The following is a 27,947-nucleotide window of genomic DNA, read 5'->3' as shown; positions in this document are numbered from 1 at the left end:
GGGCATGGGCTAACGGTAAATCTACATCGACGGCGCCGCAGTGTACTTAATACGACCATCGGAGATGTTGGCAAGAGCAACTTGACAATCGTCTTATATCGGGCTTTGGTACCGTCTCAACCGGGTTTTGGTACCGTCTCATACAAGCTTTGATACTGTCTCATACGGGCTTTGAAACGTCTCGAATATCGGTCTTTGATACCGTAAACGATGCCCAACTATGTATGACAACGGGACGGTAGAAGGAGCAAGAACGTCAGCGGGGGAACGCGAGTCTCACGACGGTATAACCCTGGCCACGATGAGTGGCGTTTCTCGGACCGAGGGGCCGTCAAAGAACCAAGATGATGGCAGTCATAAAGTCAAAACCATCAGGGAGGAAATTAAACGCTTTGGGGATGATACCACGTTCCACGGTGTACGACTTGCCACAGATTACAAAGTTAATCGATACAGAAGGTAATTGCTCATCGACTTTATAGTATGTTTTTACAAAACAGGGTTTCTTTTTACCCGAATTTGGTCTTGGAGTATCCCCCCCCCCAAAAAAAAAAAAAACAAACAAACAAACAAACAATTTGGCTCAATATTGGTCATCGAAGTTGCAAGAAAAGAATGAAAGAAAAACACACTTCTTACACAAGATTGTGTGCTTTCAGATGCCTCAGAAAAAGGCTGTAGGTTGCAAGGCTTTCTTTATAATTATATTCAAATTGTTTTATTCAGAAATTATCTCTTTCTCACAAACTATGTGACTTTAGACAGAGTCGACTCTAACGATTTGTTAATGTCAACAGCTCTCTCCATTGATCGTTACAAAGTAAGTTTTTATGCTAATGGAGTAATTGCCAAACGTATCCAGTGCCTGTAACACTATTTGATCGGAACCAAAAACTAATGGCAAGCCTCCATAAAATGGTGGAAGTCCTCTAAGTAATATTCATAGACGTGTTTTTTATTTATTTATTTTCAACTTTTATTTTCTTCTAGGCTGCTGTGGTTTATAATCGTTGGCGGTATGAGCGGATACCTTATCTACGGCATCGTGATCAGTACCCAAACCTACTTCAGCTATCCAGTCACGAGTGTTGTGAAAATCAAACACCAAAGCTCTGTCAAATTCCCGGCCGTTACATTCTGCAATTTCAACTGGTGGCGTACGTCAAAGATCAGTCCCGAGTTGGGCCGAGCTATCAGAGCCGTGGCCAGTGAAGATGGAGAGGACAGGGTTGACCTCAATGACTCCTCAATCGGTTCGATATCCAACATGTCAGCCCGACTGCGTGTCGTTGGTCACCAAATAGAGGACATGCTCGTGCTGTGCAAATTCAAAGGGCAGAAATGCAGTGCGGCTAACTTCACTCAAGTCATAACAGATTTTGGATTGTGCTACTCGTTCAATGAGAACATTGACAGCAATCATACAATCCACCAATCCGGAAGCCAGAACTCGTTATTTATGCAAATCAACTTGGAACAGGATGAGTACTTGCCTGGGCTCAATATTGCAGCTGGAATTAAAGTAAGTGGCTAAAAATTATGTAAATGTTTTCCTTCAAATCTCGATTCATAAAGTGCAACACCAGTAACAGCCTTATAAATCACTGTCGTTTTTCATCCCATACAGTGGATGTCCGATTCCCGAAAAAACATTTTGCTTATTATTGTTAATTATAACGCCTCTGCATGGATTATTGTTTTCCCCATAAAACTGCAGTTGTTGGTACATCCTCAAGGACAGCGCCCTCTTGTGAGTGAATTGGGCATTGCCATCTCACCGGGATTTGAAACTTTTGTTGGACTACAGTATACACAGGTATTAATTATTTGAGGAGGAGTCTCCCAATACTCATGATTTTGTGCACGAAATGGGTTTCACGATTCATCATGCGGGTTTCTCCCAATTTGTGATGTACAAATTGCTGCACAAACATATTAGTTGTTTGACGTCATTTGAGTATGGCGCCCTTGCCTACATCAAAAAGAGGTGGTTTATTGCCAATCCCCCGCGCGCAATTTGTTTTTCGTACAAAAAAAAATGCCACCTGTAGAAGTGCTTTTCAGGGGATTTTTTGTTCTTCTAAGTCGATTGAAAAGTGATTACTGAAAAAAAATCAGGAATTTGTTTGAGGATGGCAATTTTGTTTAGAAAAAATAGCATCCCTTGCGCCGCGCGTATACAACTCTGTGTGTTTATGTTTCATCAGTTTATCTCTAAGATGGCGGATGGAGGACGTCATCATGAGGCCTATGGAGAGCTATTCTGACATGTTGTTTTGAAACTCGTTTAGGTTATCCTAGAAAGGGATTCATTAATAGTGCCTTAAGCGTGTCACGTATGATTAATCTTCCCATTTTTGTTTTCATTTCCCCTGTTTTCATTACATATTGAGATCCTACTTTCCAAGATGACACCCTTGGCCAGTTTTTCAAACAAACCAAACCCACACATTACCTCGAGGTTATGGTGTAACAAGTGCCATGCATCCACTTTTTTGCAGGTATTCAACCTAAAGACACCGTACGAATCTAACTGTACCACCGAGGAACTGAAATACTCGCCTCGTTTCACTGTACCATTGTGCCAGTACGAACACATGGCTGATGCGATTAGCAACACGTGTGGTTGCCGAGACTTACGACATCCAGGTTGGTCTACCATTACTTCATGTTAGTTGTGATCGTCTCCGATCACGCTAAGATTTAACCAGCAGCTTCAGAAAAAAACATAATGTAGTCTGAGACGTCATAACTAGTCTCAGACGTTTTGATCAACTGCAGATTCTTGAGCTCACTGTTGACGATTTTCTCTTAATTCACAGGAGACTTGCGTGAGTGTATGCTGAGCGAGTACAGCTGTTTGCGTCAAGCTCTTGGTAAATATTTATGGCCTTTTCCAAATCTAGGCGTACACTCCGGCTCATGGCGTGGGTTCCATCTTGAATTTTAGTGATCAGTGTGCATTTTTGCACTGTAGTTTCAATCAAAGCCCGGAGGCTGAACTGAGGTTTGGAAAAGGCCTTATAGATCGTCTTCGCCACCAGCGTTTACTCACTGGTAAACGAATGTGCATTTTTTACAAATTGATGAAACCACATTAATTCCTTTGTATACACTGGTGAATATAAAGTTTGTCCACATCACGCGGTGGCGCTCTAACCACTCCACGGTCGCCCAACAGTCGGCTGCCTTTAACACTAAAGATGACGTTCAGAATGATTATCGATTAAATAAAACAAACATAATTATTTGTGATCATTTGTCTTTCTTCTTTTTTTCGTCAGCTGATTTTACTTCTGCTGATAAGTCCGTTAAGTGTCAAATCCCTTGCAATTTGACCGCGTACGAGCCGCGTATTTCCTTTGCCCATTGGCCTGGGCACCTACAAGCAGATGACATCTTGGAAGACTTAAACATGACCGCAAGTGATATCAGGTACAATTATTAAACCCAATAAGTTTTAAAGAACCATGTATTTTCATCCCCATCGATGCATATCTTAAAATAACTATGTACTTTCTACGTCTTGCTTTAGAGATGACGCATTTTCATCAATGTTCATCTTGTGCTTTCAGGAAGAACTTGCTACAGGTCAGAATCTATTTCGAGGAAATTAGCTACAGAAGAATTGCAGAAGTCGCGTCCTACAGTTTCCTAGACTTGCAGAGTAAGTTTGATTTCTAAAAAAAAAAAAAAAAAAGGAATTTTTTATATCATAATGACGATATGTCCTGTGTAAAACTTAGAAACAAACTTTTTTCAAAACGTTAACGTATTCCAAAGTGAGCATTTATGGCATTTAAGTCAAAACACGTGTTGTGTGCAAAACACGTCTTGTGAAAACTTCACAGGAGCGAATGTATTCGATAAGAGTGACCATCTTGTACTTATTGAAAGTACAAAATTATATAATAGTTTTCTGTATAAGGCCAGGGGGTTTGCCTGGTATTTATGACAGTGGCTGCTGAATGCTTCGCAGCACCTTGCAAAAATAACAATTGTGCTATATAAATGTATCTCATTTCAAACGTCGTTACTCTGCTATCCTGTTGAAAAACAAATAGTTTACAGGCCCCAAGGGGTGCGACCAAGTGCGTTATAGGAACACAGTTTAATTATTGTAAAGGTCTTCCGCAACGTCTCACTTTCGTGTTAGGGTTTGCATAATGTTAGTAAGATTGAAAGTAATTAATGATCACATGTTTTTATCACAAATTTAAACATGGCTTACTTGGTAGGAATTGTTCAGTCGCAAGCAATGTGTTTATGAAGCATTTGGGGGCGTGGTCCCCATTTCGTCTCTTTTCAGGCAGCATTGGTGGTTACATGGGTCTCCTGATTGGGGCCAGCCTGATCACTCTGTTTGAGTTTCTCGACTTCATCGTGGTTACAGTGGCAACCCATCTGGGCCAAATTTCATGAAGGCTGTAAGCACAAAAACTTGCTAAGCACAGACAAGTATTGCTTAGCAGAATTACGGTACTCGCCAAAACTACGAATTACGGTACTCGCCTAAATTACACTGAGCTTGCATTGTTGTGACTGGCGCCTCACTCAGTGTTTTTTTATTTTATTTTAGCAAACACGTTCGTCAAGCAGTTTTTCTGCTTAAAGGCAGTGGAAACTATTGGTAATTGTCAAAGACCAGTCTTCTCACTTGGTGTATCTCAGCATATCCATAAAATAACAAACCTGTGGAAATTTGAGCTTAATCGGTCGTCGAAGTTGCGAGATAATAATGAAAGAAAAAAACACCCTTGTCATTTGTGTGCTTTCAGATGCTTGATTTCGAGACTTCAAATTCTAAACTTGAGGTCTCGAAATCAAATTCGTGGAAAAGTACTTCTTTCTCGAAAACTACCTCACTTCAGAGGGGGGCGTTTCTCACAATGTTTTATACTACCAACAGCTCCCCATTACTCGTTACCAAGTAAGGTTTTATGCTAATAATTATTTTGAGTAATAACCAATAGTGTCCACTGCCTTTAACAGCTATTATATAAAATTGGCCACTGACTAGCGAGCGAAGACTGATCGAACAATGCAATATGGCTAAGGAATAAATTATGTGTGTTGGTTCTGAGTGTAGTTGACATTTATTAGGAACTACCATTAATGTGAATCAGGTTTAAAACTGTTATATTTTTTTGTGAGTGGTTTGTTTCAATACCATTGCAGTCGCTTTTGACTAATTAGCGAACTATTAGGTATTCTGCGAGACTAATTAGTTTAACCTCGAGTTATGGGATTGTCAACTTGTGTACCGGGTACTCCCTTTTTTGTTGCTGTGAATTAATCTCTCCAAATTTATTTGAATTATAGGCCTATGCAATGTAGTCCTGTCTACCCGTAAATCGGTCAATTTGTGTTGTTAAATTGTATTAACATGCCCATCAAAACGAGTACATTGACATTGAATGCAATACGTGTATACTTATAGCTGCCATATATACCAGCAACAACACAATATGCATAATTTGTCATAACAATTTACCACGACATTAATTTATGGCTAATAACCTAATCGATAGGGACTATATAGAAAAGCATAAACCGAGGCCAAGGGACACGACATCTGGTATAGTGTTTGCACAACGAAAATAACGATTTTATTAATACTTTGCAAAGGCCTACACATTGGTAGGCTATTTTTGTATTGTTTTCAGACAAAAGCAGGTTTCCTTGTACATGCCCATGCCCATTCATGTCACCAGTTGTATGGCAGTATGTGACTGGTTAAGTCATGCGTCATAACTAAAATTTAATAAGCTTTTATGAATCTGCTCGGTGCACTTGCTGTTGATCATTTACGAATACTTGTGTTCTGTTTGGAACAAGCACTTATTGTTCGTCTGCTGTAACTAAGGTGTAGGCCTACACACTTCAGCAACATGTTGGAGGTAACAGAAATCAAAGTGGTCGCCATTTTCACACTACTGTGTGCGGCTTTGCTCTTTGGGTTAATCCCAATATGCCTCATCTCCAATACATCGATGAGGGACCCTAAACACCGTGAGCGAGTGAAACGTGCCGTTGGTTGGCTCAACGCTTTTGCCGGCGGAGTCTTCATGGGAATCGCGCTGATCCACCTCCTCCCTGAGGCAAGAATGCTGATGACGGATGCGTTCGAAATGCAGGGCTTGATGTACCATTTCAACTGGGCCGAGTTCACAGCGGCTGGCGGGTTCTTCTTGATAGTGTTCGTCGAGCAAATTATCTACCTCTGCCAGAATAGACTTGCAAATGACGAAGAGCCAGAGGAAGTTGCTTTTGCTGGTAAAGAGGTAACCAGTGACAAAGCTGACACTGCTCAAACATCGGATCCTCAAAAGACGAGAGACGAGTCTACTAAATCTGACAGCAAGCCTTTGGTGGAGGACGACGATGATAAAGACGCGGGAATGTTGAACCTACCAACAAGACTCACCACCCTACGAGCCGTCATACTTCTGATCTCACTCTCTCTACATTCAATATTCGAAGGCTTGGCAATCGGGTTACAGCTCAACAGAAAAGACGTGGTCGACATATTCATAGCCATTGCCCTGCACAAGGGAATCGAGGCGTTTACCATTGCGATCAGCTTCGCCCAAACGTATGTGAGTAACACAGCCAAGAGTGTGTACTGCGTCGTCTTCTCACTGATGTCTCCAATCGGGGTTGGTATCGGTATACCCATTGCCCAGGCTACCCTCGCCAAACACAAAGAGATGCCAGGTTCAAGTCGGATGGTCAATGCCGTTCTGCAAGCTATGGCTACTGGCACATTCATGTTTGTTACATTCATTGAGATTCTACCGCAAGAACTCAACTCTAAGAAAGACGGTATGGCCAAGTTTGCATGCGTGCTTGTGGGATTCGGAGCGATATCGGCACTGAATGCTTTCGAACATAAAATGTAGAGCTGCTGAAATGACTGTTCTTTGAAACCACACTTAATTTGCCATCGTTCAATTCTTAAAAAATAACTGAACTAACTTGGGTTGGATGTCTAGTACGCACAAATTTATCTGCCATTGTCAAGTCTCGCGCAGATGAACATGTTTGTTACCACTTTGGTCACAAGAGCCGAGTGTTGATTAAACACTCGCGCACTTTTAAACGGGTCACAATGTTATGGTGTTCCATATGTGCCACCTTTATTCCGATTTTTATTTACCGTCGCATTTTTTTTTTCCGTCGCATTTTTTTTTTTTCGTCGCATTTTTTTTTCCCGTCGCATTTTTTTTTTCCGTCGCAATTTTTTTTTCCGTCGCATTTTTTTTTTCCGTCGCATTTTTTTTGTACGTCGCATTTTTTTTTCCGTCGCATTTTTTTTTCCCGTCGCATTTTTTTTTTCCGTCGCATTTTTTTATTTATTTTGTTTCACGTGACTCCCACGTGATGAGGAGGTTAAACTTTGACCTTAAGTACCTTGCAGCTTTCAAGAAAATGTACACGTTGCTTCATCCACAATCTACGGTCATTAAAGCCATTGGACCCTTTCGGTTAAGAAAAAAAAAGTTCACAGATTTACAAATAACTTACAGGGTTTACAGAAGGCAATGGTGAAAGGCTTCTCTTGGAATATTATTCCATGAAATGCTTTACTTTTTGAGAAAACAGCAAAACAATATAAATTCTCGTTAACGAGAATTACGGATTTATTTTAAACACATGTCATGACATGGCGAAACGCGCGGAAACAAGGGTGGGTTTTTCCGTTGTTATCTCCCGACTCCGATCCGATGACCGATTGAGCCTAAATTTTCACAGGTGTGTTATTTGATACAGAAGTTGTGGTACACAAAGTGTGGGCCTTGGACAACACTGTTTACCGAAAGGGTCCAATGGCTTTAACTGCGATAATATCCTTTTTGTTCAGTTCAAAGTTTAAAAATGTTTTGTATATTGTCTGCCTTGCGCTGGCTGATGAAGTAATGAAGCTGCAGATCCCTATAACAGGTAAAAATGGACGCTTGAATAAACTAAACGTCGGGGGAACTCACTTAAGAAATCTCAACGTATACATTTTCTAGAAAGCTCAAAGTTCATCACGTGGGAGTCACGTGTAACAAAAAATACAAAAAAAATGCGACGGAAAAAAAAAATGCAACGGAAAAAAAAAATGCGACGGAAAAAAAAAAAATGCGACGGAAAAAAAAATGCGACGGTAAATAAAAATCGGAGTAAAGGTGGCACATATGGAACACCATACAATGTTCCAAATCGCGAGACTTGCATAGTCTATAGATCATTGTAAATTTCATGTATTGACTTCTTTATTTTTATATTCTATTTATGTGTTGTATGTGTTTACATTTATTTGCACAGTGTGAAGGTTAGTAACCAGAAACATTGTAAAATAATGTGTTAGTTTAAAGTGAAATAGTGAAACAGTGCAGAGGAATTTGGAATACTAGCTGTAATAATGGGCCCGCTACTTTCTTCTCGTTCCTCTTAGTGTACATCCAAACAGACAATTATTATGGAGAGCCTTTCGCTCAAGAAACACAAATCAAAATGTGCATACAAAGTAAACACGTTTCGTTTTACGCTTAACGGCTGTTTTAGACCCGCTTGGTAACGGCTGTTTTAGACCCGCTCGGTATTCTCACTCAACATGCATAAATAACAAATCTGTGACAAAACAAAACTCCGCTCCTGTCACCCTTTTTTTTATTTATTGCTAATAGTTTTAAGGTGTCCCCAAAACAAGATCTATTTTCTTGTTAAATCTCGCGTATCCTCATTTTCATCATTACTTCCTAGACACAATGGCTAATGGCACACCCAGACTCGCACGCCTGCTGTCCTCGATCCCTTCAAAACTATTTTTCCCCCTGCAAAATACCCCCCTAAAAAATAATGAAACAATAAATAAATAAATAAGTAAATAAATAAAGCAGTAATAAGTTAGGAATCAACAAACAATTAATAACAAATTAATAAATTAAATAGCTGTCTTACTCGGAGTTCTGGCTAAGCTACTTTAAACTACAAAGGAATTTAGTAAAAATTCGGTAATTAATTTTTGTGAAATATTGTCTAGTTAAACGGGCTAAATAAACAATATTTATATTAGCACGTTTTGTCTGTTGTGAGCTTATTGATCTTATGACAAGGTGTATATTTCACCATTACCTTCTGTAAACCCTGTAAATTATTTCTAAATCTGTGAACTTTTAATTTGTTTTCTGTACCGAAAGTGTATAATGGCTTTAAAGCGGTATTTAGAGGGCCGGCCTTTTCCAAACCCCAGTTCAGGCTATGTGCTCTACTTTGATGTTGAAGCAAAGTGCGAAATATACCCCCTGCTCTCTAAAATGCTATCGAAACCTAATATAATAAACCTACGTTTGGAAAATGCCCTATTTATTTGTTTCTGCACGCAAGGCGACCAGCTTGCAGTCTTGCGTATTTACGCATCAAAACATATTCGATATGTGCTGTGTTCATGAATAAATATTGATTGGCAGTGCCAATCAAAAACAACCCAAAAATAATCCATAATGGGATGGGATTACAGAGTAATGGTCTTATCAATTTGGATTTATACATATCGATTGACACAATTTCTGTCAGTAATCAAGGCTGCGGATACAAAGGAATCCAACCATTACAGCAGATGATATAAAAGGCCTAACTTGATTACATATAGATTAAGAAATCCATTTTTCCCAAAATATAATTTGTTTCACTATGATTTAACGCTCAAGCCTGAGCTCATGTTCTTTTTTTACAGGGGAGACTTTTCCGCCATCTGTCTTTTAAAAAGTGGTAACAAAAAAATGTCACTTCTTTCGGTTAGAGTAGGGTTGGTTTGATTGTTTATGCGTAAGGTTAGTGTTGGGTCGAGTTTGTAGAGTCCAGTACGTGAAAGAACCCCTAGAAAATAATATAGTCTGGGTAGCCCCCCCCCCCCATGCTGTCATATGATAAAATTTAACTCTTGGTAGAATGATCATGGACCCACTTGCATTCCCGTCCACTTTTATTTTTTATTTTTGGATATTTTGATAAAGCCAAGGGTAATTTTTGGCCGCCACGGATAGCTTATTATCGAATAAATATGATTTACTACAAGCGGTCTCAAAAATATTTGATTGTAACGTCATTGGGCCATGCCACACACAAAACCCAAATGGAATCTGTTCATTCCTCCAGCTAAAAGTTTTTATGACATCATGATAGGTTTGTCTCATGTCAACAGAGGGCGCACTTTCAGCTAACTGTTGATGAACAGCAAATCCCGAAGGCGGAAGTAGAAGTGAAAGAAATGTAAGATTGACGTGTACCACCCCGAAAAAGCGTCGCAATTGTCCACTTGTTGCGAGAATGTTGGAGTAAAATACTTCAGGAATGCAGTAGAGGTAAGTAAATTTTAGTTAAATCGTTTAAGCCAAGGCTTTTGTACAAAAATGTTACAATTTTTACAACAACAACAAGGGTTGCTGTTTCTAACGAAATTACATTGCGTGCATGCTTGCCTTCTAAAAATCATATTCTACTAGTCTGGATGACTAGACTTAGCTAGTAGTACTGCTACACTAGTGCAATGTAAAAAATCCTGTGTTTACACACAAAATAATACGAAAATGCTCTCTGTGAGTGAATGATGATCTGTGCATGTTGAATGTAAACCCTACCTAAAACCCTGAAGACTAGGCAGTTTGACCAAAATGCGCACCAAATCCTCGCATTTCTCTTCTCCTATTTCTAAATAATTAAATAATATTACAAAAATACAAGAATTAAAATAAATGTTTCGGTGTCACTCCATGAGTTTGTCTCGTTCCGCTTTCTTCTCCACAAAGAGTGGTGTAGGGGAACGAACCTCATTATAGTCATGCGCCTCTCTTAATTATTAATATATTTATTCATTGAGTATGCGACAATTCTAAACCATAGCGAGGCCATAGGCGCAGCCAATGCGAGCATGGCAAGTGGTGGCAGACGTGCGTCTATACAAGATGCCTCATTTTGGGTAAGAATACTGCGCTGGCCCAAGTACTTCTGAATCCTACACAATAATTATTTTAAAGGATACTGGACACTATTGGTAATTGTCACTCACTCAAAGACTAGTGTTCACAGTTGGTGTATATCACTGCATAAAATAACAAACCTGTGAAAATTTGAGTTGCTATATTATTTCATATTGAATGAAAAAGTGGTGGCGCCATACGGAAACTTTTCCATGAAAGGAAAAACACCCTTCCCTCTAAAGTAACGTATTTTTCGAGAAATCAGTCATTTTCCACAAATTTGATTTCAAGACCTCAGATTTAGAATTTGAGGTCTCAAAATCAATCATCTGAAAGCACACAACTTCGTGTGACAAGGGTGTTTTTTCTTTCAATATTATCTCGCATCTTCGATGAACGATTGAGCTTAAATTTTCACAGATTTGTTATTTTATGCATATGTTGAGATACAGCAAGTTAGAAGACTGGTCTTTGACAATTTACCAATAGTGTCCAGTGTCTTTAATACATGGTTGAGTGTTGATGCAATTTTATTATTGGGGAAATGGCCCGAGTGGAGTAGTGAATCAATTAAACAATTTTACAAATGAACAAGTTCAATTACAGTTTTCCTTTACTTTTACCGTATTCAACAAATACTGTGAAAATAATGACAGGGAATACATGTAAAGGGTAGTGCTTGCCTCTGTCTTTTAAAACTGCTGTGTGAAACCTTACGGGTCATGGGCATGCGGATAAAAGACCTCGCCCTCAGCCTAGTCCTTTAATGAATGGCCACGACCCTGCTAGTTTCAAACAGCCGTTTTAAAACCTCATATGTTAGGCTTATCCTTTATTAGTGTTGTCTCATTGGTAGATTATAATTTTCATTGTGATTTATCATTTTTGAACTGGTGCCTACATGTACTTGTTGCAATGGAGCACTTCCTTCCTGTACTGATCCTGTACTGATCAAGATTTATCTTGTCATTTGGATGTACCCTAATGTATTGCTCATCTCCCTTAAGTACGTGGGTCTGCTAGTCAAGATTTAAGGGATTAGAACAAGTTGTACGACATCCACTGTACATGCTTGAAACTGTACTTCACACATTCTATAGGCCTACATTTTGATTAGTCCGCTTATAATTCAAAATGTGGCAGTGTCAAGGAACGTGAGGAGACTGTTGCTTATTAATGCACAATTAGTCAGAATCTTTAAATAGAACCTATAAATATTTAGAAACAAGTAATAGCCACAGGAGATTCTAGAGCAGACAGTATTTTTCCTGAACTTTTACTATCAGTTTTAATGTAAACACTCATAAATGTGGGCCTAGGTGTATAATAAAAACAAACTCTGGTTCAATACAAATTATATTGTGGCGTGTCATGGCTGAGCGGTTAAGAGCATCGGACTAAAGCTCTGGTTGGTGTTTCTGTTCAGCAGTGCGTGGGTCGGAGTCCCGGTCATGACACTTGTGTTATTTTATTTTTTATTTTTTTATTTTAAATCTTTAGACATACACAATAGTTACAAGTTGTACAGGGGCTGTCAAGGTTAAAACAAAAGTATAAAACTGTGTTGTGTCCTTTTAATAAAGCAAATCAAATAAAGTAGGCCTAAATAGGTTCTTTTTTTATACCAGGGCTGGAGTTTGGAGTACAATTCCACAAGACCATAGAACCTGTTGCTCAACATTTTTACAACACCAGAATCTAAATGACTGTGAAACAACAGTGAGGTATTGTTACATAAATATCAAAAAGACACCAGACCGCCGGACTTGTCCGGTGTGGCAGGAGATTCTGTGCCCCCCGGAGACTGTTCCCATTGTTCAACAGAATCTCCGGCGGACAGAATTCCCTTGGACACCGGCCATGAGTTTATTGGCCTGACGATAAACTATAATTACTGACTTCGGGCCTGCAGTCCAATGTAAAATACGAGATGTGAAAAAGTTTCTGTGTTGGAAAAACACTGAATACGATCACCCTCTGTAGGCCTTCCATGTGGAAGTTGTCTTCAGCGACCAAATCATTAAGTGTTGTTAAAAACTACAAAGCGAAACAGGATCTTGGTTCATGGTATCAATTGTTGGTTCAACATTTATTGTAAAACATGTTTATAATGATAATAGGACTCGGTTTGGAAGGAATGCAAAATTAAACAGGTCAGAACTGGAGGTAAGGCTCAAGGTTTTTTTTTTTTGGGGGGGGGTCAACGACAGTTACCGCTTGTTTAATTCTGAATTAGCGAGTTGACAGCGGGTACCAACTGCATCACTTGACGCAGCATTCATGCATGGACACCAACTCTCAAAATGCTGAGAAACAATTCATGCATGAATCATTTCTCAGATTCAAATATACTGGGGTGAGAAATTATTCACTTGTAAAATTTACTCTCGTCATCTTCAGTAAGCCTGGTATAATATTCTTTTTATCTTTTCATCAGGTTTTTGTAATGTCATTCCTCGTTTTGTCTGTATTGTCTTGTTTCTTCTTCACTGTTTGCTTGTCTGTCTGTATAAAGGCTGTTGTCTACAAGCCTCGGCTTACTCTAACAGCCGCATGCTCTCGCTCCTCTCCTGTACATATTTAATTCCTAGTTTTGTATTGAGTATTTGCTTTAACATTATATTGTTTTTGTACAAAATTTTGCGCTATTGATTTTGTTACGTTTCTATACTGTTAAATTCTCATAATTGTTCTTTTTTTTTTCTAACAAGAGTATGGAATTAAACGTATTATTGAATCGAATTGAACTTAATTCAAACCATAGGCCCTATTACTTCAAAGGGAAAACTTCCTAAAAAAAGGTTCCAATCAACTGCTGACTGTCCGTTTCACCAAATAAGTTTTCATGGTCATAATTAATTTTTGGAGTACTAGCCAAGGTTTATAACCTTGTTTTATGTTTGTGTTGTTGCAGTGGTATCGCTTGAAGAGGAACGTGCTGTTCATTTTGGAGTGAGCAGTATTAACAGTGCTCCATGCAACGCTGACCTCGGAGCTACTTGATAATTCAAATTTCTAAGAAAACGTGGTAGGTACAAAATATATCCTGTGGTTCATGTACTCTCTGGTTTAATGTTGTGTGCAATAGATCTGGGCCCAATTTCATAGAACTGCCTTATGGCTGAGATTGTGCTTACTGCGAAACTTTCCATTTCGTAGCGCTGCTAACCGTTAGCACATGAAAAGGCATGTTAACCTTCTAGTGCTTACTGTATCAAAATGAATGACATTTAACAATGCAAAGCAATGTAAACGCGCAAGCTGTCCAATTAATTTTCTTGACTTAGACTTAGGAAATATGCTACGTTTAAGGACCATTTTCTGCTATGGTAAAAACTTTCCTTACCATTAAGCAGTACTATGGAAAGGGGGTGGGGAACTACAGTTCAACTGTTTTCTTTGTGCTATGCTCCAGGGCCATATAGGGGCCAAAGGGGACCATACATGCCGGCGGCTTGAACATGTTGTAGCCAGGGTTTTACCCAGGATTTGGAAAAGGGTGTCAGAATTTTCTAAGGAAAAACGGGTGTGCAGACTGTTTTTAAACTAACAAACTATTTTAAACTTTTAAAACAGGTTATACGAATTTAAAACAAGGTGTCCAAAAGACACCCAGACACCCCTACAGCTAGCACTATGCCTTCCCGTGCAGCCATAACTACATCACGTTCAGTATGCACCATGTCAGGGCTCGCCCTTAACACTTGGGACTTGGACAATACTGTTTACCGAAAGTGTCCAATGGCTTTAAAAGAGCAAGGCCTATGTCTTTCAGCATAGTTAATAATAACCATTTCCAGATCCTTGTTTTTCACTAACATCTTAACAGGGTTCTGGCTTATATGAAAGCAGATCACAGAAGTCTAGTTTTAATTAATGCTCTTTGTAAACACCACTCCAGTGCATTGTTTCATTCATGCAGTTTTTGGTTGTGTACAAACCTAAACAATGTCGTGGGAATTTCCCTGATAGGCAGATAGTTATCATGAATAGAGGAAGCTGGACTCGCAAAAATCCTCTGGCTTCATTTCCTCATATCGGCTCAAAACCGACATGTATGGCAGTTTTGTTCAAGGAAAAAGGCTGTCAGTGTTTTGAAACAAAAACAAAATCAACTGCAGTAAAAATAATGATCAATGTTGTCAGGTTGTGACACCTGAGTTTGTGTGCACATGAGACTAAACCTTAAAGTAACATAAACAAGACTTGAGATCGAAATTGAAACTAGCAGACCTTGAGACAAGCCTATTTCTCTTCAAATATAAGTATTTGTTATCAGTGTCAGTGTTAAAAGCATTAAACACGCTTAGTATCACTAAAAAAGAAACACATTAGCACAAAAACTTAGGTGATAACGAGCAATGGAGATTTGTTGATAAAAATCTAGTATATAAAACATTGTGAGAACTGACTCCCCATCACTAATTTCACCAAACTCTTCCTAACTTAGGATTAATCTTAGGACTTAGAACGGGTTTCAGTTCCGTATCCAAATATGTAGGACGAATTGAACCCATCCTAAGTTAGGACGGGTTACTCATCCTAACTCGAGTTAGGATTAATCCTAGCGTTTCGTGAAATCGGCTGCAGGGACTACATGCCGTTCTAAGTGTAGGCTGTCTTTGAGAAATTGATCACAGGCTTGTAAAAACAATTCTTGTTTATAGCCCCCCTAGTTCGAGCACTGGTGATGCGCTAAGGTCGCTAAATGTGTTGGTTTAGCTCTCCAATCGGTTAGACTGAGCAAACCAGTCTGTTGGAGTTTTTTACACGGATTGTCATCTCCCACCGGTCATGTATTTATATTATTGTTTATAATTTATACGTTTCTCTTACGTTTACTAGCTTATCCTTATTTGTTTAAAGTCAAAGGTCAGTGCACGCAGCCAATCGCCTGGCTAATTAATATAATCCATTTAGTATTTTGTCCAGCTTGACAAAATAGTACTCTATTGATTTTCATTGTTGATTTTCATTATTGACTGCCATATAAGTATTTCCATAACCATTCTAAGAAATCTAATTTTAAATTATTACTTTAGCCCTTCCTAGAGAATGACTCTGCTAGTGTCGTAACCTCCGTCTGCTTTTTGTTCGCATTTAAATTATTATATATATATATATATAGAGTGTTCAACTCAAGACAGTCAAACCCTTTGGACTTAACATAAACACTGGTGTTAAATAACTTCTCATTACCCTCCACTTCACTTCTGCCTAAGAACTTATATGTTGTATATATTCTGTACATAAAGTATAAATTAACCTAGTTTAAAGTTGTTTTTATAAATTCATCACTGTAACTATCTGATGTAAGTAACCCCCCCCCCTTTTTTTCCACAGGTCCCTCATACCTATTTTTAAAATCATCATACCTTTGATCTTGCTGATCTTGCTATTCTTATTAATTGACCATTGTTAGTTGCATCATGATGCAACTTGCTCTCTAATCCTACCCTTTCATGTCTCCCTGCATTGTTGTCGAACAATACTTTTACCACTTTTATGGTCCAGTAACCCTTCCTTTCATTCTAAACATCCTTTGTCCTCGCCACTTCACTCCCATTGGTTCATAGCCACCAATATTGTTTCTGAAATAGGAACTTTGATTGGCTGTTATTTTCCCGCTTCTTTCTGGATCCTTTCCTTAATCCCTTTCCCCCTCTCTTTTTCTATAAATGGATATGTACCGGTATTTGTTTGTACTTGTTTTATGCCTCTGAAGAAGGTCCGGATTGGATCGAAAGCTAAGGCCATCTACCCTATTCATTATATAGAGTGTTCTAGGGGCGTATTAAAGCAATCAGTATTGTACATGAACATGAAATTGACTTGGTTGAAATAGCATAGCAAGCAAGTACAGACTTCCTGGTGTGTGTGTGAAAATTCATATCAGTTTAACGGCAGTGGACACTATCGGTAATTGTCAAAGACTAGCCTTCACAGTTGGTGTATCTCATTACATGCATAAAAAAACGACCCTGTGAAAATTTGATCTCAATTGGTCATCGAACTTGCGAGATAATAATAATAAAAGAAAAAAACACCCTTGTCACACGAAGTTGTGTGCGTTTAGATGGTTGATTTCGAGACCTCAAGTTCTAAATCTGAGGTCTCAAAATCAAATTCGTGGAAAATTACTTCTTACTATGGTACTTCAGAGGGAGTCGTTTCGCACAATGTTTTATACCAACAACCTCTCCCCATTATTCGTCACCAAGAAAGGTTTTAGGCCTATGCTTATATAATTATTTTGAGTAATTACCAATAGTGTCCACTGCCTTTAACTTGTTTAAAGGGAGGGATACCTTTGGTAATTACCAATAGTGTCCACTGCCTTTAACTTGTTTAAAGGGAGGGATACCTTTGGTAATTACAAATAGTGTCCACTGCCTTTAACTTGTTTAAAGGGAGGGATACCTTTGGTAATTACCAATAGTGTCCACTGCCTTTAACTTGTTAAAAGGGAGGGATACCTTTGGTAATTACCAATAGTGTCCACTGCCTTTAACTTGTTTAAAGGGAGGGATACCTTTGGTAATTACCAATAGTGTCCACTGCCTTTAACTTGTTTAAAGGGAGGGATACCTTTGGTAATTTCTCTGAATGATCATAAAAGCTAACTTGGTAACGGGCACCAGAGAGCATTAGAAATGACACCTTTGAAGTAACTTAGGTTCAGAAAAGGAAGTTATTTTGTTATCCCGAAAATTTTAATCTGATAAATTTTTCTCAGGCATCTGAAAGCAAACAATTCTATTCAACAAGAGTGTGTACATCCTTGTTGAATAAACCACAAGTGTTTTTTTTTTTCTTTCATTATTTTTGGTTGGAACTTCAATGACCAATTGAGCCCACATTTTTACAGGTTAGTTAATTTATGCATCTATGAGGTCGTTCAGACACAGTACTTAAGTTGGTTTAACTCATGGTTCAACCCGAACGAGTTCAACTCTGTGTGTCTGAACAGTTCTAAAGTTAGTCCGAATCGAGTTCAACCCACAAAAGATAAACCATCCAGCGAGGGGGTTTATCTTTAGACCGTTTTGGGTATATCTTTTAACACTGTGTGTGGACAGAATAAAAAAGACCACTTCCGTTTTAACTCACAACAGACGACCCATTGACCTCCGTAATCATGACCTCCGTAATCATTATGTAAATACATGGTGACCAATGAACAGGCCAATAAACAGGATGTTAGAGTAACGTTTTCTTTGACCTCTTAAAACCAAAGATAACCGTATCGGGTTTAACTCAGTGCTGTCTGAACACAAGGGTTTTTTATTTTTACCACCACCCCCTGCTGCTCGTAGCAGTTAAACTGGTTCAGGTCTAACTTAGTACGCTGTCTGAACATACTCTATGTTGGGACACACCAAGTGTTGATTGGTCTTGGACAATTACTGAAAGTAGTCACTTCCTTTTAAGGACACTGGACACTATTGCTAATTGTCAAAGACCAGTCCTCTCACTTGGTGTATCTCAACATATGCATAAAATAACAAACCTGTGAAAATTTGAGCTCATTTGGTTGTCAAAGTTGTGAGATAATAATGAAAGAAAAAACACCCTTGTCACACGAAGTTGTGTGCTTTCGGATGCTTGGTTTCCAGAACTCAAAATCTAATTCTGAGGTCTAGAAACCACAATTGTGGAAAATTACCTTTTTCTTGAAAACTCTGCTACTTTAGAGAGAGACGTTTCTCACATTGTTTTATACTATCAACAGCTCTCAATTGCTCGTTACCAAGCAAAGTTTTATGTTAATAATTATTTTGAAGATTTACCAATAGTGTTCACTGCCTTTAACTTGAAATAGAACCGCATGCAAAAATGCATATGAGCTCATGCAGCTTTGGAACCTAAGGGGTCATCTTCTATCAAGTATGTTTGTGTTTTGTAGCAATTGTATTTCATTACTCTCGATTTTCTAAACTTAAGATTTAATTTTTGTTCTTACTGTGCATGTTCTGTTTGTGACAAGAGCACTCTGTGGATTGGTGTGCTTTAGGAAGATTTTCCTTATGATGGTTTTTTGTACTTTACAATTTGTGTACTCAGTGCACAATACTGACACGCATTTTTTTTTTTTTAATTCAAGATATATGCTCTATTAAAGTCAAATTCAGAAGATTCCTTATAACTGGAGAAAGGAAAAGAAGTCTATAACCTCACTTTAAAGCCATTGGACACTTCGGTAAACAGTATTGTCCAAAGGCCCACACTTTGTGTAGGCCTATCACAACTGATATAAAAAATAACAAACCTGTTAAAATTTAGGCTCAATCGGTCATCGAAGTCGGGAGAAAATAACGGGGAAAACCCACCATTGTTTCTGCACGTTTCGCCGTGTCATGACATGTGTTTAAAATAAATCCATAATTCTCAACAACGAGAATTGATAATTGTTTTCATGTTTTCTCGAAAAGTAAAGCATTTCATGGAATAATATTTCAAGAGAAGTCTTTCACCATTACCTTCTGTAAACCCTGTAAGTTATTTGTAAATCTGTGAACTTTCTTTTTTTCTGTGCCAAAAGTGTATAATGGCTTCAAAATGGTGTTAAATTAGTATTGTTTGATACCCTTCAATTGCAAATTTGTTTTCAAAATCCCAAAACCTTTGATGAAGCCCTGTTTAGGGTCTTTGTATATTAGTCAAGAGGATTTGTAGTTCATTTCTGAAGATGTTGTCTATTCAAAACAGCATTGAATTTGACCTTCTGACTACAAGAATTCCTCTTGCCTTTTTTTTTTTTTTAAATCGGAGCGTTCTGTTCCAGATCATCCGCCATGTCTGTGATGTCTATTGTTATTGCTCAGCCTAGTATCCATAGCCGTGCTTAACCCCTGCCCGAAGTGAACTGGCAAACATTTCCCCAACTACAAATTTGCAGTTATGAAAAAGCCATTTTTAGACTTTGAATTGCCTTGTAGGTTTTTGGTTAGTCTTTATACAAGTAGTCTTGATAAAAGTGTTTTTTTTTTTAATTAATGTGCAATTTCTATTGTGAACTTTGGTTATTTAAGCTACCATTGTGGCTGCCAGCCATGTGTTTGTTTCAACATTTCCAGAGTAACTGATCCTTTGCCCTTCCTTTGATCTTAGAATGTGTTTGGCTTGTAGTGAAACAAGAACATGTTCCTGCAGGGGTCGTGACCTGGTTGTTTTGAGGCCTGCAGCAACCCTATGAACTTGTCTCATTGTTTGCTTTATGCTGTTATTCTCTAGAGAAGTGACCTTGGCTACTACCAAATTACATTACAAGAATGTTACAGTGCACAATTTACTATTTAAAGGTATTGGACACTTTCAGTACAGAAAAAAAAGTTCACAGATTTACAAACAACTTACAGGGTTTACAGAAGGTAATGGTGAAAGACTTCTCTTGAAATATTATTCCATGAAATGCTTTACTTTTTGAGAAAACATTAAAACAATATCAATTCTCAATATCAAATATTTATTTTGAACACATGTCATGACACGGCGAAACGTGTGGCAACAAGGGTGGGTTTTCCTGTTATTTTCTCCCGACTCCGATGGCCGATTGAGCCTAAGGTTTGTTTTTTTATATATAAGTTGTGATACCCTTGGACAATACTGTTTACTGAAAGTGTCCAATGGCTTTTACCCAAAAACTGACAAAAATGTGCATAGCGGGAAATAGTCCTGTTTATGTTTTTTTCCCCCCATTTCCTCTTTGTCATTCATCATGTTTTTGTAAGAAGTTTCCTATTGAATCTGAACACAACTCCAGTGACATCATCTGTTTATTTGTATGTGGCTTTGACCTCTTTGCATTCAGTCATACAAACATGAGCGCATTGGTGCCGAATATAATCACAAAATGAAATCTGGACTGTTCCATTTCACGAGACGGAAGCGGAGTGATGATGGAAAAGCCAAATTTGGCTGGGTGATTATAGTTTGTGACAATGCAGAAACAAAACTTAAACATAGACTGTAGTAGAGTTTATTACACAGATTTGTAATAAAATATTTTGGTGGGGTGTTTTCCCATGCTATGATTTCTAAAAAATATACATCCATACGATTCAGCCTAAACTTTCACTAGTATCTTAACTGTTGTAAGATCTATGCATTAAGGTCTCATTTACATCAACTTGTTAATAAAGGTCTAATTTTTTAGGTTGAGACAATGAGGTGGCAATAAAGTTGCCAATAAAGTTTAAGTGAGACAGACACGTTTCAACTGAACTAAAGAGTATTATGAATATAGTTGTTAATCCCTGATGCATTTTTCCCATTAATTCTCCATTGCAGGCTGGAGATCAACCACTATGAGGAAGTGATTTATTGAAGCATAATACCGCGGTCAACCGGCAAAGTTCCACTTTTCCCTATCTGTGCAATAGAGCCGCTATTTCCCGAGTTCACTCATCATACAGACTGCACTTTTGTCTCTGACGGCTCCTGATGGCTCAAAAGCCAGCATCATCAATCCAGGATTGGCTGGAGTCGCTAGATCTCGGCCACTTCACCCCTAACTTTCTTGTCAATGGTGTGACAGAGCTCCACCAGGTGTGTCGCCTGACGGAAGATCAGCTGCACATATTAGGGATCACGCAGAGAGGCTACCAGAAACGGATCCTCAACCATTTACCAACTCAGGCAGAGGCCTTGTTGTCGGAGTTCGTCGTGAATACCGAGAAGGATAACCATAAGCCCGCGATGGATGCTCCAATGCCTCCGCCGAGGGTCAATGCCAAATCGCAAAGCAAAGAGAACGGTCACAATAAAGGCAAGAAGCCGATATTTGATGATGAATCATATTTAATGCATCCACCGCCTGGTGCAGGCGAAGTTCAATCCAACACTCCCATCCTGCCTCCAAGGCAGAGATCTGCTCCCAACATCTTGGAGATGGGGGAAATGGACCATCACTTGCCTCCAAAACGCCTGAGCGACCCCAATGCTAACCCGTCCGTTCCTCCAAGAGGCCCTAGTCCAAGGATGATTCCAGCAAATCCAGAGGTTCCTCCCAAGCAGCCACGAGATGTACCCAGGCCTCAACCTCGAGCGAGGCCAGAGCCGAGTACAGCAGAGAGACCTCCCCCACTACCTGACCGACGGGAAAGGCAAGATACCAGACCTGTGCCAAAGCAGCGCCCAGTACCCAAAGCCCCTGCTCCTGCTGCCGAACCACATTCCTTGTTGAAGTTATCTTCCCCTGCAGAACACTTCCCTATATCTGAGCAAAACATATATCTAGATGATTTTCCTACTTCCGCTTCTCTTCTATCGCCATCCGTGCAATTTCTCTCTCCGCCACCAATTCTTCCACTTCCGCAGTCTCAAAGTTATTTTGATGTCCATGCGGATGATGACAGCCTTCCTAACTTGCCTCCTCCACCCCCTCCCAAGAGTTCACCCAGTCCTAAAATCATTAAAAGGGATCTACCAGAAGCTCCCCCTCCTGCTCGCCCAGACACATCTTCACTCTCATCTGATGTTGGGTCACACTTAACAGACAGCTCCTCTGTGATGTTATCAGGGTATGAGTTTGACGATTATGGCCCTCCTAGTTTCCCCCCTCCCCCTCCTCCCCCCAAAGCAGCAGCCCTTCCTTCTCCCAGTGCAGTATCAACAAATGACCAAGAGCTGGAAAGCCTTCCAGTGCTTCTTCCTCCAGCTCCACCAAGAGAGTTGTCCCCGTCAATAGATTTGTGCCCAACCATGCCACCAAAACGTCACGACACCTCAAATGTATCGGCCTTGACTCCACTTTCATCTGACTTGCCAGCTCCTCCACTACCACTTGAGGAGAGACCTGTACAAAGTGTACTCAAGGATCTACCCCAGCCACACAGGAGCTCTTTTAACCCATTTGAATCAACAAATAAAGAGAAACAGATAACTTTTTCTGATACTTTAGACATTGCACAGTTTGACCCACTGTCCACAGATGAGAATACTACTGAGTTTTATCCGGATGCACCTCCATTACGTCCACCATCCCTTTTCTGCAACCCTGAGACATTTGACCCTGATCTGTCCTTCGGCCCACCCCCTTCCACGCCTCCCCCACAACTCCCATCAGAACCCCGGCCATCTCCCGTTCTTGCACCCATCATTGATTCTGATCTCTCGGTAGACTTGATGTCGAGACCTGTTCCCCTCCCTCCTGCTGCGAGACGTGGAAGCCACCCTCCTCCAACTCCACCAACCAGAGATTTGGTCAGCTGCATGCCACATCTGCCCGATCGCACCCTAAACCGTTCCCTCGATTCAGTAGATCCTGACTTTAAAAACTCACACTTTGCAGACAAAACAGCGGCTCCAAGTCAGACAGAGCCCTACTTACTGCAGGAAGCAGTACTTAATCAAAAGCCAAGGAGTTTACCTCCAGCAGAGTCTTGGCAAGCAACAGCCTTGCCAGCCAAAGCATCTCACAGCCCCTTAGCAAACCTAGGACCGGTACCTACACCACCAGTTGCTCCTGTGAGACAAAACACGCATCAATCACCCGTACCAATGGCGCTTCCCCGCAAGTCATCAGACTTGCTTGATCTTGAAGGCTACGCTGTCAAGCTCAACACTACTGGTAATGGAAAGGGGGGATCGGTGGATCATGGTTTTAGAAGTGATCAGGCACAAAGTACTTTCGACCCATATTCTGTAGCGATAACTCAAGATAACCTTGACGACCAGTACTCAAAGATATTTCATTCCTCGTTAACTTCAAAGGATGTTGAACCATTTGAAGTGCCTCCGCCTCCCTCTCGTCCTCCGCCAATTCCTCCAAGGCTGGATCCGCAGGGTGAGGCAGAACCTTCGATTGCTTCCTTACCGAGGCCAAGTCCTATCGGTGCCGATTTCAACGAGGGCGACACCTACAGCTGCTTGGCAGATGCTGAGTCAAGACCCATCTCAGGAGCAAGTTCAGATCGGCACTCCTACATCTTGCTGAGTGAGTCTATAAGTGGTGTCACTGAAGAGCACCCAACCATCCCGACAGAGCGGTTCATGCCAACATTGGCATCTCCCTTCGAGGGACACCAAGAGGCTGGTGTGCCATTGCAACAAGAACATGCAAAGACATCCCACAAACCAGTCAGACGCGCTCCTCCACCCCCAGTGGTCAAACAGGCTCCGAGTCAAACCCCCAAACTCCCGACAAGAGCTGCACCTGTCCTTCCCATGAGGCATTCATCTCCAACGCTGCCACCAATTCTTAACGAGGATGAATACGACTTACTGGACGCCAACGGGATTGGGCGAGAGAGCCCTCCTCAAGGGGAACCTACAGGCCTAGCAGATAAGTTTGCTTTCAAGGAACTGGCGCAGAATGAAGAGAGTGGAGACGATGATGATTCTGGCTTTGACATGGACAGCTTGGGTTACAGGAAGGCATCTGTGCAGGAGGTAAGAACACACTTTGCTCATTTTTACATTGCCCAAAGTATAAATGGATATATTCAAATGCACATCTTGTAAACAATACTCTAAACATGCCCAGAGAGGGCGCATGAAGCCCAGTTCATCTTCCTGCGAATGCAAATGTGATAGGAAATTTGACTTGTTAGCTGTGACTTGTGAGCTGTGTTCAATTCTATGTGACGTCAAAATTTGATTCGCATTTGCATAAAGTATGAATTGGCTCTAAGCAGCCGCTCCTGAAACTTGGGGTAAGCCCCTTTTACTTCCGGTAGGTGTCCCTGATTTTTATTACAAGCAAGCTCCATTAATGAGTTTCAAGTTTGGCCACAAAGACTCTGAAAGTATACATTCTTCTCACCGAGTAAGTGAGTTTAAACTGATTAAAGCCCAGTTAGTACATTCTGCTAATGTGAATGTGAAGTGAATTGAGATGTCGCAGGACTGTTTTTCACTGGGAATGATTCGAAGGAGTTAAGCACATTTCAACTGTTGCAAATTCCCAAGTTTCGCTTTGAATTTATGTCGTCGAAATTCGTATCACACTCGCAGGATGTATGGAGCGGGCTTTACTTTGGGTCATAAATATTTGCTTAATTTTGTTTACTTGTAGGAATGTGATAGTGTCGATCTGGCAGACAGACGTAGCAAAATCCAGGATCACGTTATGCGGATGGGCCAGAAGTGGCAGCGGGAGCCACAAGTACCTGAACATCCCCCAGTAAAGCGAACGCATAGTCGCGCCATCGATGTAAGTACCTCTGCAATGTTTTGGATTGTGTCTTGTAGCTTGGTGGATGTGGAAACTACTTGGAACTTGTAGGAAAATTAGTTGAATGTCTGCATCTTTCATGTACATGTTATGCACCGTGCACTGTCAAGTTGTAGGGAAGGTACAGCATTGATGCCCTCTAGAGTCCATACAGATTACGGCCCAATTTCATAGAGCTGCTTAAGCACTAAAAGTAGCTAAGCATAACAGAATGACGCCTACCAGAATAAGGTTACCAGCAAAATCCCAATGTCACTGGTATCCTGCTCAACTAGACCAGTATGCACCCCAATCCATGGTTAACACGCGGGTATCAAGTATTAGCAAAGTAGAATGTCATTGATCACACTAAAGTAGACCAGTTGTAAAAGGGCCATAGATTGGTTGGCAAAACAGTGCTTGATTTGATAGAGAAGGGGAAAGCAGTTTCCCCAACAACTCTACGAGGAACTTGAAATTTTCATCTGGGCAATTTGAAGGGCACAAAGGCAATGATATAAGACATAAGACAAAAGAAAACTTTAATGATCTCCAAAAAGAAGAAATTGCATTGAAAGGCACCATAAACATCAAAAGTTACAACGGGCAGATACAACAATAGCACAATATACAATGCACAAGTGGGCATGAAGGCGATTGCCTGCTTAGTGTCACAGCCCTGATTACAAGGACTAACATTATCACGACTCTTTCGATAAGCCATCTCTGGTACACTGTCATGACTTGCTTAGTCACAAGTGAGTGCTTAAATACAAACTCTCCAGATTAAAGAACGGTGTTGGGGCAAGCGTTGAATGCGGATCAGAGACGGTGAACACCTAGATACACAATTCTGAATAAATGTATTTGACACAATGGTATCAGGCTTTGCCTTGCTGGAGAATGCCATACAAAAGCTTGCCTTAAACCATGTCACATAGCAACACTGTTTTCAGGGGAACTCCAATTTTAGTGTTCACTTTGTGACCAATCAAGTCTTTGTACCAGATATTGCTTAAAATATAAATTGCAAATAAGTCATTGTTTTATATTGATGGATTTTGTTCCTTTCACAGATATGTGATGCGATCAAGCAAAATGAGTCGTTTGTAGACCCATGTCAATTTGTTTTGATACACTTGAAAAGAGCATTTCATCTTTGCTTATTTGTTTTTGGAAACACCATGTTGATACAACCGTTGGTTCAAAACTTGTGAAAGTAGAAACACCAAGAGATGCGAGAAAAAAGGGGTTTATTGAAAATTCATTGGCACTTTTTATGGCACATATTCTTTCAATGCTAATTTTAACCCCCTTTTTAATGTTGTTTGTCAAAAAGAAAGTTTGTATTTATAAAGTTAGATAAATTTTGGCATTTAAATTAAAGACACTGGACACAAGTGGTAATTGTCAAAGACTAGTCTTCACAGTTGGTGTATCTCAACATAAGCATAATAAATAAACCTGTGAAAATTTGAGCTCAATCGGTTGTCAAAGTTGTGAGATATTAATGAAAGAAAAAAAACCACCCTTGTCACACCATGGTCACACAATGCTTGATTTCAAGACTTCAAATTCTAAATCTGAGGTCTCGATATCAAATTCGTGGAAAAAATTACTTCTTTCTTGAAAACTTCGTCACTTCAGAGGGAGCTGTTTCTCACAATGTTTTATACTATCAACCTCTCCCCATTACTTGTAACCAAGAAAGGTTTTATGATAATAATTATTTTGAGTATTTACCAACAGTGTCCACTGCCTTTAAATACTGCCTTTGAAATGTTTACCCTTATTTTGGCTAGTGTTCCCATGCTGGTATTTTCAATGATTGACTCATTCAGCTTCATCTTATCAAATATGTCACTATGTATGATGTTAATGTCAGATGTCATCTATTGTAAAAAGTGGTGTTAGACGTAGACTGCATGGTGAACTAACCCCACTTTTTTTGTTTTGTGGTGTCCTCCCTCTTTCCTCTTTATCTCCCATCTCTGTCTGTGCATGCCAACTCCAGGAGAAAACTAGACACAGTCTATCCAAAAAACTATCGCATTCTCTGCAAGATGGTAACATCACCGCTGAGGTAAGCAGTGCACTCCTATGCTGGGAGAAAACAGCACCCTGCACTAATGATGTCACCTTTTGCGCGAAATACCCCGCTGTCAGACAAAGAAGTTACCACTAAAGGCCGAGTCACACTGCAGCAATAACAATTTGATAACGATAACGGCGCAAAGAGAACGCATTCTAGTGGTTGGATTGCTCCACACAGAACACGCCCACGCTTATTCAACCAATCTCGGGCGTGCGTTTTTAACGTTCTCGATTTCGTTCTCGTTATCGGAGCCTGTGTGACCAGGCTTTAAGCCTGGTTCATTCTTGCTGCCAATGTAAATGTGAAGCAATTTTTGACGTCACAGAGCTGTTTGAGATGCACAATTAGTCAACTGTTGGGAATTATTCGTTGCGAGTTTGCGACGTCAAAAATCGTATCGCATTCGCATTCGCAGAAAGTATAAAGCGGGTTTTATGCGATCACCACACCATCAGCGCGTCAAACTGCTTTAGTAGTACATGGTGCGAGTACACATTTTAATGAAATTTTACACACTGTCTGAGATCTGGGTATTGAGCCTCTATTTTGAGAATTAGTGCGGTTTTCCTTTATGTCGCGAACTAACACGGTCGGCCATTTATGGGAGTCAAAAATTTGACTCCCATAAATGGCCTACCGTGTTAGTCGATGAGGTAAAAAAGAACCAGGCAATTTTGAGGCATATTTGTGTAGATCATTGTATTCCACTTTTAGAACATCTTTCTACCCA

At 39.9% G+C, this 27,947-nt stretch overlaps 3 protein-coding genes across 8 annotated transcripts in view; all 3 read left to right on the top strand.

Moving 5' to 3' along the window:
* The first annotated feature begins 220 nt into the window (after window positions 1-220).
* On the top strand, window positions 221-4,422 carry LOC117293540 (acid-sensing ion channel 4-B-like). Its single transcript, XM_033775898.1, has 7 exons — window positions 221-459; window positions 991-1,522; window positions 2,502-2,649; window positions 2,823-2,876; window positions 3,285-3,435; window positions 3,576-3,667; window positions 4,310-4,422. The coding sequence occupies exons 1-7, from the start codon at window positions 221-223 to the stop codon at window positions 4,420-4,422; spliced, it is 1,329 nt and encodes a 442-aa protein (XP_033631789.1).
* A 1,148-nt stretch (window positions 4,423-5,570) lies between these two features.
* On the top strand, window positions 5,571-7,159 carry LOC117293783 (zinc transporter ZIP1-like). Its single transcript, XM_033776223.1, has one exon. It carries the CDS (start codon window positions 5,892-5,894, stop codon window positions 6,900-6,902), a length of 1,011 nt encoding a protein of 336 aa, XP_033632114.1. The 5' UTR covers window positions 5,571-5,891; the 3' UTR covers window positions 6,903-7,159.
* A 3,079-nt stretch (window positions 7,160-10,238) lies between these two features.
* The window catches only part of LOC117293284 (arf-GAP with Rho-GAP domain, ANK repeat and PH domain-containing protein 1-like), a 74,648-nt gene continuing 56,939 nt past the window's right edge, over window positions 10,239-27,947 (top strand). For 4 of the 6 annotated variants that reach the window (XM_033775525.1, XM_033775522.1, XM_033775523.1 and 1 more), the window contains exons 1-5: window positions 10,239-10,352; window positions 13,882-13,995; window positions 21,258-24,359; window positions 24,985-25,122; window positions 27,137-27,205. In XM_033775525.1, coding sequence (XP_033631416.1) covers window positions 21,411-24,359; window positions 24,985-25,122; window positions 27,137-27,205 — 3,156 coding nt within the window. In that variant the 5' untranslated portion in view covers window positions 10,239-10,352; window positions 13,882-13,995; window positions 21,258-21,410. Of the gene's footprint in view, window positions 10,353-12,595; window positions 12,692-13,881; window positions 13,996-21,257; window positions 24,360-24,984; window positions 25,123-27,136; window positions 27,206-27,947 lie in introns of all 6 variants that reach the window. The other 2 variants (XM_033775521.1, XM_033775524.1) reach the window with 2 other exon arrangements.

This window comes from Asterias rubens, chromosome 8, assembly GCF_902459465.1.
Source record: "Asterias rubens chromosome 8, eAstRub1.3, whole genome shotgun sequence".
NCBI lineage: Eukaryota > Metazoa > Echinodermata > Asteroidea > Forcipulatida > Asteriidae > Asterias > Asterias rubens.
This window is presented reverse-complemented; position numbering and strand designations above follow the sequence as displayed.

What these genes read in the sequence shown, in the direction of transcription:
- LOC117293540 (XM_033775898.1), top strand. Translation starts at nt 221, where the DNA reads ATGTATGACAACGGGACGGTAGAAGGAGCAAGAACGTCAGCGGGGGAA. An exon ending in ATATTGCAGCTGGAATTAAA is followed by an intron (nt 1,523 to 2,501) that starts GTAAGTGGCTAA and finishes ACTTTTTTGCAG; the next exon opens with GTATTCAACCTAAAGACACC. An exon ending in ATGACCGCAAGTGATATCAG is followed by an intron (nt 3,436 to 3,575) that starts GTACAATTATTA and finishes TTGTGCTTTCAG; the next exon opens with GAAGAACTTGCTACAGGTCA.
- LOC117293783 (XM_033776223.1), top strand. Translation starts at nt 5,892, where the DNA reads ATGTTGGAGGTAACAGAAATCAAAGTGGTCGCCATTTTCACACTACTG.